Here is a 17297-nt window from a genome sequence, read left to right as displayed (position 1 = left end):
GGTTTGATGGTAGCGGCAATGGACATAGTTCCTTTTGCGCGCATTCATCTAAGACCATTACAACTGTGCATGCTCAGTCAGTGGAATGGGGACTATACAAACTTGTCTCCGAGGATACAAGTAAATCAGAGGACCAGAGACTCACTCCGTTGGTGGCTGTCCCTGGACAACCTGTCACAAGGGATGACCTTCCGCAGACCAGAGTGGGTCATTGTCACGACCGACGCCAGTCTGATGGGCTGGGGCGCGGTCTGGGGATCCCTGAAAGCTCAGGGTCTTTGGTCTCGGGAAGAATCTCTTCTACCGATAAATATTCTGGAACTGAGAGCGATATTCAATGCTCTCAAGGCTTGGCCTCAGCTAGCGAGGGCCAAGTTCATATGGTTTCAATCAGACAACATGACAACTGTTGCGTACATCAACCATCAGGGGGGAACAAGGAGTTCCCTGGCGATGGAAGAAGTGACCAAAATCATTCTATGGGCGGAGTCTCACTCCTGCCACCTGTCTGCTATCCACATCCCAGGAGTGGAAAATTGGGAAGCGGATTTTCTGAGTCGTCAGACATTGCATCCGGGGGAGTGGGAACTCCATCCGGAAATCTTTGCCCAAGTCACTCAACTGTGGGGCATTCCAGACATGGATCTGATGGCCTCTCGTCAGAACTTCAAAGTTCCTTGCTACGGGTCCAGATCCAGGGATCCCAAGGCGGCTCTAGTGGATGCACTAGTAGCACCTTGGACCTTCAAACTAGCTTATGTATTCCCGCCGTTTCCTCTCATCCCCAGGCTGGTAGCCAGGATCAATCAGGAAAGGGCGTCGGTGATCTTGATAGCTCCTGCGTGGCCACGCAGGACTTGGTATGCAGATCTGGTGAATATGTCATCGGCTCCACCATGGAAGCTACCTTTGAGACGAGACCTTCTTGTTCAAGGTCCGTTCGAACATCCGAATCTGGTCTCACTCCAGCTGACTGCTTGGAGATTGAACGCTTGATCTTATCGAAGCGAGGGTTCTCAGATTCTGTTATCGATACTCTTGTTCAGGCCAGAAAGCCTGTAACTAGAAAGATTTACCACAAAATTTGGAAAAAATATATCTGTTGGTGTGAATCTAAAGGATTCCCTTGGGACAAGGTTAAGATTCCTAAGATTCTATCCTTCCTTCAAGAAGGATTGGAAAAAGGATTATCTGCAAGTTCCCTGAAGGGACAGATTTCTGCCTTGTCTGTGTTACTTCACAAAAAGCTGGCAGCTGTGCCAGATGTTCAAGCCTTTGTTCAGGCTCTGGTTAGAATCAAGCCTGTTTACAAACCTTTGACTCCTCCTTGGAGTCTCAACTTAGTTCTTTCAGTTTTTCAGGGGGTTCCGTTTGAACCCTTACATTCCGTTGATATTATGTTATTATCTTGGAAAGTTTTGTTTTTGGTTGCAATTTCTTCTGCTAGAAGAGTTTCAGAATTATCTGCTCTGTAGTGTTCTCCTCCTTATCTGGTGTTCCATGCAGATAAGGTGGTTTTACGTACTAAACCTGGTTTTCTTCCAAAAGTTGTTTCTAACAAAAACATTAACCAGGAGATTATCGTACCTTCTCTGTGTCCGAAACCAGTTTCGAAGAAGGAACGTTTGTTGCACAATTTGGATGTTGTTCGCGCTCTAAAATTCTATTTAGATGCTACAAAGGATTTTAGACAAACATCTTCCTTGTTTGTTGTTTATTCCGGTAAAAGGAGAGGTCAAAAAGCAACTTCTACCTCTCTCTCTTTTTGGATTAAAAGCATCATCAGATTGGCTTACGAGACTGCCGGACGGCAGCCTCCCGAAAGAATCACAGCTCATTCCACTAGGGCTGTGGCTTCCACATGGGCCTTCAAGAACGAGGCTTCTGTTGATCAGATATGTAGGGCAGCGACTTGGTCTTCACTGCACACTTTTACCAAATTTTACAAGTTTGATACTTTTGCTTCTTCTGAGGCTATTTTTGGGAGAAAGGTTTTGCAAGCCGTGGTGCCTTCCATCTAGGTGACCTGATTTGCTCCCTCCCATCATCCGTGTCCTAAAGCTTTGGTATTGGTTCCCACAAGTAAGGATGACGCCGTGGACCGGACACACCTATGTTGGAGAAAACAGAATTTATGTTTACCTGATAAATTACTTTCTCCAACGGTGTGTCCGGTCCACGGCCCGCCCTGGTTTTTTAATCAGGTCTGATAATTTATTTTCTTTAACTACAGTCACCACGGTATCATATGGTTTCTCCTATGCAAATATTCCTCCTTAACGTCGGTCGAATGACTGGGGTAGGCGGAGCCTAGGAGGGATCATGTGACCAGCTTTGCTGGGCTCTTTGCCATTTCCTGTTGGGGAAGAGAATATCCCACAAGTAAGGATGACGCCGTGGACCGGACACACCGTTGGAGAAAGTAATTTATCAGGTAAACATAAATTCTGTTTTTAGGGTTTATTTTACTTTTACAGGCAACTTTGTATTTATTTTAACTAGGTACAATAGCTATTAAATAGTTATTAACTATTTAATAGCTACCTAGTTAAAATAAATACAAATATACCTGTAAAATTACACCTAACACTATACTACCATTAAATAAATTAAATTAATTAAATACAATTACCTACAATTAAATAAAAATAACTAAAATTAACTAAAGTAGAAAACCCCCCTCTAAATTACAGAAAATAAAAAAGAATTACAAGAAGTTTAAACTAATTACACCAAATCTAAGCCCCCTAATAAAATAAAAAATCCCCCCCTTGAGCCGTCTTCACCCAGCCGGACCTAAGTCCTCAACGAATCCGGGCAAAGTGGTCCTCCAGATGGGCAGAAGTCTTCATCCAATCCGGCCAGAAGAGGTCCTCCAGATGGGCAGAAGTCTTCATCCAAGCGGCATCTTCTATCTTCATCCATCTGATGAGGAGCGGCACCATCTTGAAGACATCCGGTGTGGAGCATCCATCGATCCCGACGACTAAACGACGAATGGTGGTTTCTTTAAATGTCGTCATCCAAGATGGCGTCCCTTGAATTCCGATTGGCTGATAGGAAATCAGCCAATCGGATTGACCTCGCATTCTATTGGCTGATTGGAACAGCCAATAGAATGCGAGGTCAATCCTATTGGCTGATTTCGGATTTTTCCTACCTTAATTTCGATAGGCTGATTGGATGACGTCATTTAAAGGAACCGTCATTCGTTGTTTAGTCGTCTGGATCGATGGATGCTCCGCGTCGGATGTCTTCAAGATGGTGCCGCTCCTCGTCGGATGGAAGTAGACAGAAGATGCCGCTTGGATGAAGATTTCTGCCCATCTGGAGGACCTCTTCTGGCCGGATTGGATGAAGACTTCTACCCATCTGGAGGACCACTTGGCCCGGATTCGTTGAGGACTTAGGCCCGGGTGGGTGAAGACGGCTCAAGGTAGGGTGATCTTCAGGGGGTTAGTGTTTAGGTTTTTTTAAGGGGGGTTTGGGTGGGTTTTAGAGTAAGGTTGGGTGTGGGTGGTGGGTTTTAATGTTGGGGGGTGTATTTCTTTTTTTTACAGGTAAAAGAGCTGATTACTTTGGGGCAATGCCCCGCAAAAGGCCCTTTTAAGGGCTATTTGTAATTTAGTATAGGGTAGGGAATTTTATTATTTTGGAGGAATTTTGTATTTTATTAGGGGACTTAGATTAGGTGTAATTAGTTTAAACTTCTTGTAATTCTTTTTTATTTTCTGTAATTTAGAGGGGTTTTTTGTACTTTAGTTAATTGTAGTTATTTTTATTTAATTGTAGGTAATTGTATTTAATTAATTTAATTTGTTTAATGGTAGGATAGTGTTAGGTGTAATTGTAACTTAGGTTAGGTTTTATTTTACAGGTATATTTGTATTTATTTTAACTAGGTAGCTATTAAATAGTTAATAACTATTTAATAGTTATTGTACCTAGTTAAAATAAATACAAAGTTGCCTGTAAAATAAAAATAAACCCTAAAATAGCTACAATGTAATCCCGACGACTAAACGACGAATGACGGTTCCTTTAAATGACATCATCCAAGATGACGTCCCTTGAATTCCGATTGGCTGATAGGATTCTATCAGCGAATCGGAATTAAGGTTGGAAAAATCTGATTGGCTGATGAAATCAGCCAATCGGATTGACCTCACATTCTATTGGCTGATTGGAACAGCCAATAGAATGCGAGGTCAATCCTATTGGCTGATTGAAAAATCAGATTTTTCCTACCTTAATTCCGATTGGCTGATAGAATCCTATCAGCCAATCGGAATTCAAGGGACGCCATCTTGGATGACGTCATTTAAAGGAACCGTCATTCGTTGTTTAGTCGTCTGGATCGATGGATGCTCCGCGTCGGATGTCTTCAAGATGGTGCCGCTCCTCGTCAGATGGAAGAAGATAGAAGATGCGGCTTGGGTGAAGACTTCTGCCCATCTGGAGGACCTCTTCTGGCCAGATTGGATGAAGACTTCTGCCCATCTGGAGGACCATTTCGCCCGGATTCGTTGAGGACTTAGGCCCGGCTGGGTGAAGACGGCTCAAGGTAGGGTGATCTTCAGGGGGTTAGTGTTAGGTTTTTTTAAGGGGGGGTTGGGTGGGTTTTAGAGTAAGGTTGGGTGTGGGTGGTGGGTTTTAATGTTGGGGGGGTGTATTTCTTTTTTTACAGGTAAAAGAGCTAATTACTTTGGGGCAATGCCCCGCAAAAAGCCCTTTTAAGGGCTATTTGTAATTTAGTATAGGGTAGGGAATTTTATTATTTTGGGGGGATTTTTTTATTTTATTAGGGGGCTTAAATTAGGTGTAATTCTGTAATTTAGAGGTTTTTTTTGTACTTTTGTTAATTTTAGTTATTTTTATTTAATTGTAGGTAATTGTATTTAATTAATTTAATTTATTTAATGGTAGTATAGTGTTAAGTGTTAGGTGTAATTGTAACTTAGGTTAGGTTTTATTTTACAGGTATATTTGTATTTATTTTAACTAAGTAGCTATTAAATAGTTAATAACTATTTAATAGCTATTGTACCTAGCTAAAATAAATAGAAACTTGCCTGTAAAATAAAAATAAACCCTAAAATAGCTACAATGTAACTATTAGTTATATTGTAGCTAGCTTAGGGTTTATTTTATAGGTAAGTATTTAGTTTTAAATAGGAATCATTTATTTAATTATAGGAATATTTATTTAGATTAATTTAAATAATATTTAAGTTAGGGGGGTGTAAGGATTAGGGTTAGACTTAGGTTTAGGGGTTAATAGATATAATGTAGGTGGCGGCGGTGTAGGGGGGCAGATTAGGGGTTAATAAATGTAATGTAGGTGGCGGTGGGCTCCGGAAGCGGCGGTTAAGGGGTTAAACAATTAATTTATTTGCGGCGGGGTCCGGGATCGTCAGGATAGGGGTTAATAACTTTATGTAGGTGGCGGCGCTATAGGGGGCAGCAAATTAGGGGTTAATAGGTATAATGTAGGTGGCGGCGGGGTCCGGGAGCGGCGGTTTAGGGGTTATTAAATTTATTATAATTGTGGCGGGGTCCGGAAGCGGCGGTTTAGGGGTTAAACATTTTATTTAGTTGCGGCGGGGTCCGGGAGCGGCGGTTTAGGAGTTAATACGTATAATGTAGGTGGCGGCGGTGTCGGGCAGCGGTTTAGGGGTTAATAAGTATAAAGTAGGTGGCGGGGGTGTAGGGGGGGCAGATTAGGGGTATTTAGACTCGGGGTACATGTTAGGTGTTAGGTGGAGACACTTCCCATAGGAATCAATGGGATATCGGGCAGCAGCGAACATGAACTCTCGCTGCTGTCAGATTCCCATTGATTCCTATGGGATCCGCCACCTCCAGGGTGGCGGATTGAAAACCAGGTACGCTAGGCCGGAATAGTGGCGAGCGTACCTGGTTGTTCTTTGATAACTTCCAAAAGTAGTCAGATTGTGCCGAACTTGCGTTCGGAACATCTGGAGTGACGTAACCATCGATCTGTGTCGGACTGAGTCCGGCGGATCGTATGTTACATCACTAGATTCTACTTTTGCCAGTCTGTAGGGCTTGATAACTATGACGAATCAGCCTCGCCACAAATATGCTGCGGAATTCCAGCGTATTTGCGGTTGACGGCTTGATAAATAGAGGCCTTAGTCTTAACTTCAAATGAGTAGTAGATTTTTTTTCTGACAATTTTAAAAGTTATGTCTTTTTCCACTCCCCCTGTACCATGTGACAGCCATCAGCCAATAACAAATGCATACACGCACCATGTGACAGCCATCAGCCATTCACAAATGCATACACACTTATTATATTGCACATGCTAAGTAGGAGCTGGTGACTCAAAAAGTTTAAATATAAAAAGACTGTGCACATTTAGTTAATGGAAATAAATTTATTATTATTATTATTATTATCAGGTATTTGTAGAGTGCCAACAGATTCCGCAGCGCTGTTTAAAATGGCATGCTCTATCTGAATAATGAAAGTTTAATTTTGATTGAGTGTCCCTTTAATTACTTAATTTTATCCCCATGGCTGATTCTTGGCCAGTTCCCCCCATCCCTTCTGTATTCCTATAATTTTTTAGATGACTCAGATGCAAATTGTATTTTACTTTACAAATATGTTGCTTATTTCTGTGGATCTTGATATTGGTTCATATCACTTTAATTTACTAGTTAGGGGGTAAAAATTACTAGTCCACTCAATGTTTTATATAAAGCCTAATATTTCTCATGTTCATTGTGACAGCACATGAAGCAGGAAATGATTTATTACCATGGGGCTAGTATTAAGCCACGACATGGAGAAAGCAGAATCTGCAATGAGACTATTGATCAGGAGATGCCCTTACTCTTGCACTCTCCCTTTGCTTTTTACATTTTTGGTAGGGGAAGGTTGCTTTCTGGGAAACGTTCCCCTATATTTCTGATATAACTGGATTGATTCTCTTCAGATTGGGTACACAGCACTCTTTATTCAATTTAGGTGAAGTACAATGGACTTACTGTGTCTACTCATCTGAATCTCCCTGACCCCTCAGTTAATTTATGTGAACTGCAAGACTTCTATTTTGCCTTCTACAGAGGATTATGGTAAAGTCCTTTACCAGATATTACTGCTGTATGTATTAGACTCTGGTATAAGAATGTTAGTTATCACACCCATTGGTACAGGGTATCATCAAATTATAATATTAGTTTGTACAGTTTTCCCACCTACCCTTCCTATGTGGTTGAGTTGAGGATTATACAACTGATATACTTTTTCACAAGCTCTCCCTCATGTTGCACGTTACACCAGGCTTTGGCTCCTCTATCAGATAGCAAGATTCTCCTACATACCATCATTCCATTGTAGTTGGGCCCTGAGATCATTTTGGGATACACTCTCCAGATTAACTCTTGCTCTCCATAATTATTAGTTATGCACTACACAGGTAGGTAGCACTTCCGTTGTTTGTTCACCAGACAGCATACGAGTACAAACTGTCATGTGTGCACAAGGTGACCCTCATCTCTCACCTCTGCATTCTGGTCCTGTGTGTGTCAGCTTCATACAACTCAAGTCTCTTTTTACAGATTTCCAGTGCAAGCTCCCTGATTTAGGCTGTTTCTCTCTGGCAGACAGCAACAAGATCATACAGACAACTAGTCACAATATTTGCAGTATAAATAGAAAGTTTCTCTAGATGGATCTAGATTCTCATTGAAGGCCTCATTTAGCTTTGTACAGACTCATTCCTCAGTCTCCTGTGCAGATCCTTTATATTAACTTCCTTTTCTCTGCCCTGCCTTATAAGGCTTAACACTGGTAGCCTGGTTTCTGAACCACTAGTTTTGGCCAGTCTCTTTCTATGAGCTTTGATTGGAACAGAATGGAATCCTTCCCCTTTCAACTTACTTGAGTATTCTTCAAGATCTCTCTGCCTAAGATGAGACATTTGGTTGAACATTCTTGCCGTTTTTGTTTATGCATTAATGACATATTTTTTCTTGCACTGATTCTAGCGTTGTGTGTTACCAGACTGTTGTACACTCCATTATAATGATTTGCATTGTTCTGGTACTGACCCAGTAATAATGAATCAACTCCTGTTTTATGTGCTTTATGTAATGAACATGAGAGAAAATGTGTTTTATTTTTTTTGTACTTACTTGTAATTTATTTTCTTCATCTTCTGAGAGTTAGCAGATGCAGAACCACACTGCCTGGTATTTTTCTGTTGGTCTAGCTCTCATTCTGCACTTTCTCTTCCTCCTTGTACCTTTAGGGCCAGATTACAAGTGATGCACTATTTAAAGGTTTTGCTCGCACATAATCTTTTTGCACGTGTCAGGCAGCGCACGTATTACAAGTTGAAAGTAAAAAGTTTACTTACCAAAGGACTTTGCGGTATCACAACCGCGTTCATGTATTCACCCCATAGACTTCAATGGAGAGCACAGAAGAAAAACACTTATCGCTCACACACTAACCCGGTAGAAGTTATGAATATTTTACATAACATACAGAAAATGTTATTTTTATTGTAAATATATATTACTATCTATCTATATATACATCTATATCTATATAGCTATTCCTATAGATATATAGATAGTGTATATATATCTATTTTACATTAACATTATCATATATACAGTTGTATGCAAAAGTTAAGGCACCCCTGACAATTTCCATGATTTTCATTTATAAATAATTGGGTGTTTGGATCAGCAATTTCATTTTGATCTATCAAATAACTGAAGGTTATTTCAGTAGTGAGATGAGGTTTAACAGAAAATGTGCAATATGCATTAAAATGAAATTAGACAGGTGCATAAATTTGGGCACCCTTGTCATTATGTTGATTTGAATACCTGTAACTACCTAGCACTGATTAATTGGAACACACAATTGGTTTGGTGAGCCCATTAAGCCTTGAACAACATAGACAGATGCATCCAATCATGAGAAATGGTATTTAAGGTGGCCAATTGCAAGTTGTTGTTCTCTTTGACTCTCCTCTGAAGAGTGGCAACATGGGGGCGTCAAAACAACTCTCAAATGACCTGAAAACAAAGATTGTTCAACATGGTTTAGGGGAAGGCTACAAAAAGCTATTGCAGAGATTTAAGCTGTCATTGTCCGCTGTGAGGAACATAGTGAGGAAATGGAAGACCACAGGCACAGTTCTTGTTAAGGCCAGAAGTGGCAGGCCAAGTAAAATATCGGAGAGGCAAAGGCTGGTGAGAACGGTCAAAAACAGCCCACAGACCACCTCCAAAGACCTACAACATCATCTTGCTGCAGATGGTGTCACTGTGCATCGTTCAACAAATCAGCACACTTTGCACAAGTTGAAGCTGTATGGGAGAGTGATGCGGAAGAAGCCTTTTCTGCTCACACGCCACAAACAGAGTCGCTTGAGGTATGGAAACGCGCATTTGGACAAGGCAGCTTCATTTTGGAAGAAGGTGCTGTGGACTGATGAATCAAAGATTGAGTTATTTGGACATAACAAGGGGCGTTATGCATGGCGGCAAAAGAACACAGCGTTCCAAGACAAACACTTGCTACCCACAGTCAAATTTGGTGGATGTTCCATCATGCTGTGGGGCTCTGTAGCCAGTGCCGGTACTGGGAATCTTGTTAAAGTTGAGGGTCGCATGGATTCCACTCAATATCAGCAGATACTTGAGAATATTGTTGAGGAATCAGTCACAAAGTTAAAGTTACGCCGGGGCTGGATATTTCAACAAGACAACAACCTAAAACACTGCTCAAAATCTACTCTGGCATTTATGCAGAGGAACAAGTACAATGTTCTCCCAGACCTGAATATCATTGAAAATCTGTGGGGTGATTTGAAGCGGGCTGTCCATGCTCAGCAACCATCAAACCTAACTGAACTGGAGATGTTTTGCAAGGAGGAATGGTCCAAAATACCTTCATCCCGATCCAGACACTCATAACAGGCTATAGGAAGCGTCTGGAGGCTGTTATTTCTGCTAAAGGAGGCTCTACTAAATATTGATGCAATATTTCTGTTGGGGTGCCCAAATTTATGCACCTGTCTAATTTCGTTTTGATGCATATTGCACATTTTCTGTTAATCCAATAAACCGAATTTCACTACTGAAATATTACTGTTTCCTCCAGTTATTTGATAGATCAAAATGAAATTGCTGATCCAAACACCCAATTATTTATAAATGAAAATCAAGGAAATTTTCAGTGGTGCCTAAACTTTTGCATACAATTGTGTGTGTGTATATATATATATATATATATATATAGTTAATTAGACGAAGCACTCACAGGTCTTATCAAGTGTATCCAAACTTTATTCCTTAGTGACGTTTCAGGGTGTTCACCCCTTCATCAGACCAACAACAGTGCAAAAACAACAAACTTATAAACCGTGATAAGTCCCTCCCCCAATAGAAAAAAAACGCCAAAGGGTTGTCATAGTGATATCTAAGTAGTAAAATCACCACATCAACAGTAAAAAAACAAAAGGATTCACATTTAAAATACAAACAGTTCATCTAAATGCAATGACATTAATGGCAGTGCAAATTCATTAGTAATAGACTGTGACATAATTATCCAAACATGGAAATAATAGCCTCTATAGTGTACCCACATGTGTGGCTATGCTAAGCGTGTAAACATAATTAAGATATATAACAAAATGCGCTGCCAACATTCCTTTGAAGATGCGTGCCCAACTGCCAATGGCGACGGACGTGTTACAAACGCGATTATAGTATAGATATTTATATGAATATTTTTTATCAGATAGTGTTTATATGAGTGTAACTGTAATTTTGAATGTGTTTATGTTGTGTTTAGTGCAACTTTTTTTAGAGCACTTCTCTTTACGCAAGGTTTTCTGTCACGCTAACTCGACGAGTGTAAAATGCGACTTACTTTCAGCTTGTAATACGATATTGCTCACGCACAACAGTTAGCCCAGCACTTATGATCTAGCCCTTACTTAGAGGAAGTTAGTTGATAATAGGAGGGTCTCCTTTTCAAAAGCTTGTCAACCCTATAGAAGCTCCTGCTTTATGTGCTGGCACTCATAGCAAGTGCAAAAATCCTTCTTTCTCTTCTAAGGTGTATCCAGTCCACGGGTTCATCCATTACTTGTGGGATATTCTCCTTCCCAACAGGAAGTTGCAAGAGGACACCCACAGCAGAGCTGTCTATATAGCTCCTCCCCTAACTGCCACCCTCAGTCATTCTCTTGCAACTCTCGACAAGAAAGAAAGTATCAAGAGATATGTGGTGACTTAGTGTAGTTTTACCTTCAATCATACGGACATTGTTCTGGCCTTTCTGAGGTCTCACGGGTGGAAGGTGAACGAAGAAAAGAGTTCTCTCTCCCCTCTCACAAGAGTTTCCTTCCTAGGAACACTGATAGATTCAGTAGAAATGAAAATTTTTCTAACAGAGGTCAGGTTATCAAAGATTCTAACTTCCTGCCGTGCTCTTCATTCCACTTCTCGGCCGTCAGTGGCTCAGTGTATGGAAGTAATCGGCCTAATGGTAGCGGCAATGGATATAGTTCCGTTTGCCCGCCTACATCTCAGACCACTGCAACTTTGCATGCTCAATCAGTGGAATGGGGACTACACAGATTTGTCCCCTCTGCTAAATCTGGATCAAGAGACCAGGGATTCTCTTCTCTGGTGGTTATCTCGGGTCCATCTGTCCAGGGAAATGAGTTTCCGCAGGCCAGAGTGGACTATAATGACGACAGATGCCAGCCTTCTGGGCTGGGGCGCGGTCTGGAACTCCCTAAAGGCTCAGGGTTCGTGGACTCAGGAGAAAGCCCTCCTTCCGATAAACATTCTGGAACTGAGAGCGATATTCAATGCTCTTCAGGCTTGGCCTCAGCTAGCTGCGGTCAGGTTCATCAGATTTCAGTCGGACAATATCACGACTGTAGCCTATATCAACCATCAGGGGGGAACAAGAAGCCCCCTGGCAATGTTGGAGGTTTCAAAGATAATTCTATGGGCAGAGGTTCACTCTTGCCATCTCTCAGCTATCCATATCCCAGGAGTAGAGAACTGGGAGGCGGATTTTCTAAGTCGGCAGACTTTTCATCCGGGGGAGTGGGAGCTCCATCCGGAGGTATTTGCCCAGCTGATTCAACTATGGGGCAAACCAGAACTGGATCTGATGGCGTCTCGTCAGAACGCCAAGCTTCCCTGTTACGGGTCCAGGTCAAGGGATCCCCAGGCAACGCTGATAGATGCTCTAGCAGTGCCCTGGTCCTTCAGCCTGGCTTATGTGTTCCCACCATTTCCTCTCCTCCCTCGTCTGATTGCCAAGATCAAGCAGGAAAGAGCTTCTGTGATTTTGATAGCACCTGCGTGGCCACGCAGGACTTGGTATGCAGATCTGGTTGACATGTCATCCCTTCCACCATGGACTCTGCCGCTGAGACAGGACCTTCTACTCCAAGGTCCATTCAAACATCCAAATCTAATTTCTCTGTGGCTGACTGCTTGGAGATTGAACGCTTGATTTTATCAAAACGTGGTTTCTCCGAGTCGGTCATTGATATCTTAATTCAGGCTCGAAAGCCTGTCACCAGGAAAATCTATCATAAGATATGGTGTAAATATCTTCATTGGTGTGAATCCAAGGGTTACTCATGGAGTAAAGTCAAGATTCCTAGGATATTATATTTTCTCCAAGAAGGATTGGAGAAGGGATTGTCAGCTAGTTCCTTAAAGGGACAGATTTCTGCTCTGTCTATTCTTTTGCACAAGCGTCTGGCGGATGTTCCAGACGTTCAGGCGTTTTGTCAGGCTTTAGTTAGAATCACGCCTGTGTTTAAACCTGTTGCTCCGCCATGGAGTTTAAATTTAGTTCTTAAAAGTTCTTCAAGGGGTTCCGTTTGAACCTCTGCATTCCATAGATATCAAGCTTTTATCTTGGAAAGTTCTGTTTTTGGTAGCTATCTCTTCGGCTTGAAGAGTTTCAGAGTTATCTGCCTTACAGTGTGATTCCCCTTATCTGATCTTCCATGCAGATAAGATAGTTTTGCGTACCAAACCTGGGTTTCTTCCTAAGGTGGTATCTAATAAGAATATCAATTAGGAGATTGTTGTTCCGTCACTGTGTCCTAATCCTTCTTCGAAGAAGGAACGTCTATTACACAATCTTGACGTGGTTCATGCTTTAAAGTTTTATTTACAAGCTACTAAGGATTTCCGTCAAACATCTGCATTGTTTGTTGTCTACTCTGGACAGAGGAGAGGCCAAAAGTCCTCGGCATCTTCTCTTTCTTTTTGGCTGAGAAGCATAATCCGTTTAGCTTATGAGACTGCTGGCCAGCAGCCTCCTGAAAGAATTACAGCTCATTCCACTAGAGCGGTAGCTTCCACATGGGCTTTTAAAAATGAGGCCTCTGTTGAACAGATTTGTACAGACTTGGTCTTCGCTTCATACTTTTTCTAAATTCTACAAATTTGATACTTTTGCTTCCTCGGAGGCTATTTTTGGGAGAAAGGTCTTGCAGGCAGTGGTGCCTTCCGTTTAAGTTCCTGCCTTGTCCCTCCCTTCATCCGTGTCCTAAAGCTTTGGTATTGGTATCCCACAAGTAATGGATAAACCCGTGGACTGGATACACCTTACAAGAGAAAACAAAATTTATGCTTACCTGATAAATTTCTTTCTCTTGTGGTGTATCCAGTCCACGGCCTGCCCTGTCACTTTAAGGCAGGTGTTTTTTATTTTTAAACTACAGTCACCACTGCACCCTATAGTTTCTCCTTTTTCTTGCTTGTCTTCGGTTGAATGACTGGGGGTGGCAGTTAGGGGAGGAGCTATATTGACAGCTCTGCTGTGGGTGTCCTCTTGCAAGTTCCTGTTGGGAAGGCGAATATCCCACAAGTAATGGATGAACCCGTGGACTGGATACACCACAAGAGAAAGACATTTATCAGGTAAGCATAAATTTTGTTTTCTTACTCGCTGAAGTATTTTTTTTACTAGAGGACTAAATATCTTAACTGTACTGTGTAGATGTAACCTTTCACTGAACAGGAAGATCTAAATATGTCTGTCTGAAATGTTTAAAATTGTTTTGTTTTTATAAATGAACCTTGGCATTTTCTGCATTGCTCTTGCTGTTTGTGTGTGCTTGTTCTTGTCTGTGTTTGCTGCACTCTCAGTTATTTCTTTCTCGTTGGGTTTTGTATGCTGCTAGTTGCTCTTGCTTTCTGCAGACTTGGTGTGATTACAACTGGCGTCTCTGCTGCTCTTGCTACCATTTTTTTTATCTAATGCCCTTATTGACTGTAGTGACTTATTCATCTGTTTTTGCTGTCTGTATGTTGGTGCACAGATATCTCTTTTACCGTTGCAGTTTGCTGCGTGCACTCACAGCGGCTTTTGCTATCACGTGTGGGGGAAGACTGGATATTCCTTATTCTACTGGGTTTGCTCATGGCCTTGGTGAGCTGGGCCATGGACTTTACTATAGCTATATGTCTGAAAGGTGAGAACCAATGATAGCCAGGGTTAGCTCCCAAATTATTAGTGTACAGCACATTCAGACCAAATAACAACTATAAGATTGACATATCACTTCAACCAGAATGATAGGCCCTTCTAACACATGTTGACATCTCAACATAGGATAAGGTTTAAATGCAGCCCATGTTTACAATTCCAATCTATGTTTACAATTTATTTTTTTGGGGAAATAGAAATCTTTAATTGCAATTACATTTTTTTTTTTTTTTGTAAGTACATTTTTGCTTTTGGAATAACACATTGTCAAAAATAAATGTTAGTTCCCATTTTGCTAAAGGACTTGTGATGTCACAGTAAGTCAGTTCAAAAATTTGCCTGGAAACAAGCCACTACTTTGCTTTCAATTAAATGTGGATAAATGGCTGACAAAATCAATGTTCCTTAATACATTATTGTAAAATAAACAAGGCAGAATACGCACTTTAGGCATGATAATGTTTTATGGTAAATGACAACTTTAAAAAAATAATATTCTGAAAAAAGACCACATGCTACAGACAGTTTTCCTGTTACAATGAAAACTGTAATTTAAACATCAAAAAATTCCTCTGTATTGTTTTGCATGATGCAAATGAGAATAACCACATTCGACAAGTAAAGCCATGTTGTATGTTACTTGATAAATATTAAAAGCTTACTTGAGTTGATGCTAATGTGCTGTTTTTTTTGGCATTTTCCCACATTTAATTACATTAAATTAAATTAATTAAAGCAGTGGCTAGTTTCCAGTCAAATTTTTTAACTGACTTGCTGTGACATTACAAACCCTTTAGCAAAATACCTTTCCCTTATATATTAAGGAACTATTTTAAAAATGATTACCAAACTGGAATAGAGATTATTTTTGTATAGGTTGAAACATTCTTAAACTAACTCAAGCAGATTTAAATCCTAACTCAGATACACATAAATCAAAAACACAAAGCAACCACTATAACTACATTTAGAAGCCTACTGTACTAGCAAGACTATAGAGTGTATGTATATTTATTTATATATATATATATATATTTCCCCATTTAGTAATATAATTATTTCTATTGACACCAGAGTGTGATCCCTTCCCAACCCAGAAAGAGATACCTTACCATCAGAAAAATAGTGATAGAACCAAGGGTAAAACTTATTTTCCATCAAAACTTCTGGTCTCCTCTCAAACATGCAAGAGATCATCTACCCAAGACCAAGACCGTCTCAAAGTGCAAGAAAATACTCTTCAGTGTAGCATTTTCTTTGCACCCTGTTTTTCCCATTTGGTTGTCAGGAGAGGGTGGGATCAAATAGAGCAGATTTACTGTTCTTGCTGCCTTTAGGCCTGGTATGTTCAGCCAGTGATGTGGGGATAACATGCAAGTTGTGCTTCTTTGTTATATATTGTTATTTATATTTTTTTCTACTATTTTGTCCATTTATATTCCTTTCATTTTCTATACAATTTCCCTCCTTTTCTATCACACCTTATTTTCTCTTCTTGTTTCATGTGTCTATAATATGTCCCTTCTCCCTGCTTCAGCACACAAGTGGATGTATGGCGGACTGGACAGTAATGTTTTCCTGCAGTATTTAGCTTGGGTCACATACCCTGTCGTCTTGATTACGTTCTCTGCAGGATTTACGCAGATCCTGGCTCCTCAGGCTGTGGGTAGGTGTGTGTATATCAATCTCTGTCAATTATTGTTTCTTTTTTTGAATAAAGAGACAGTGTATTGTAAATCTGTTTTATTATACCTGTATAAAATGTATGGTAAATTGTTCCATTATGTCACGAGACAGAACATGCTGTGATCTGAGAGGTCTTTGCAGAAAATGCAGCATATCTGCAGAAAGAACGGGACACATGCCGGATCTGTTAGTGCTTTGCAGTGCTGCTCTACATCAGGCTGTTCTCTTCCAGCAGTGCTATGCTCTGGCTGCACTATGTGTTCATTTTCCTTAACACACTGAAGCCAGAGCAAAGAGCTGCTTAAAGAGAACAAATACCCCAAAATTTTCCTACAAGATTCAGATATACTGTAGTATACAATTTTAAACAACCTTTCAATTTACTTCTATTGTCTCATTTACTTAGTTCTCTTTGTAGCTTTTGTTTAAAAGCATACGTAGATAAACTCAAGAGCTGGGAGCTAGGTGCTGATTGGTGGGTAAACATATATGCCACTATTTTTTGCTATGCTGAGTGATTTTGTACAGGAATAGGAACATGAATACTTTGTATTTTGTACACTTGGAATCCTTTGTTGAAAAAAGAATATATGCATATCCTACACTTCTGCAAGCTATCTGGGGATTGGTGCCTGCACACATTTATCTCTTGTGATTGGCTGACTAGATGTGTTTAGCTAGCTCCCAGTAGTGCATTGCTGCTCCTTCCACAAAGGATACTAAGAGAATGAAGCGCATTTGATAAAATAAGTAAATTGGAAAGTTGTTTAAAATTATATGATCTATCTGACTCATGAAAGAAAAACTTTGGGTTTCATGTCCCTTGAATTATGTCTGGTTCTCAGGGATTTTTTTTAGTCCCGCCCCCTGGCCTCTTCTTGTCTGCAAAGCTGAATGTAAGATGTTCTTGTGAGCAATGTACCTTTTTATTACTACATTTGCACCTTATAAGTATGTGATGTTCAACCAAGAGAAATTGAAACTAATTAATTGTCAATTTTAAAAATGTGACAATTTATTTTTCTGCAGCTAATTTTCAATGCAATATATTATAAAACAGGGACATAAAACCCCAAATT

At 40.4% G+C, this 17297-nt stretch overlaps 1 protein-coding gene across 1 annotated transcript in view; it reads left to right on the top strand.

The window, feature by feature from the left end:
- The window catches only part of CLCN2 (chloride voltage-gated channel 2), a 385429-nt gene that overhangs the window by 174442 nt on the left and 193690 nt on the right, over positions 1 to 17297 (top strand). The window contains exons 3-4 of the mRNA XM_053710346.1: positions 14387 to 14518; positions 16070 to 16198. Coding sequence (XP_053566321.1) covers positions 14387 to 14518; positions 16070 to 16198 — 261 coding nt within the window. The remainder of the gene's footprint in view (positions 1 to 14386; positions 14519 to 16069; positions 16199 to 17297) is intronic.

Source organism: Bombina bombina, chromosome 4 (assembly GCF_027579735.1).
Source record: "Bombina bombina isolate aBomBom1 chromosome 4, aBomBom1.pri, whole genome shotgun sequence".
Classification (NCBI taxonomy): Eukaryota; Metazoa; Chordata; class Amphibia; order Anura; family Bombinatoridae; genus Bombina; species Bombina bombina.
Note: the sequence above shows the minus strand (reverse complement) of the source record. Positions and strands in the feature narration are given on the sequence as shown.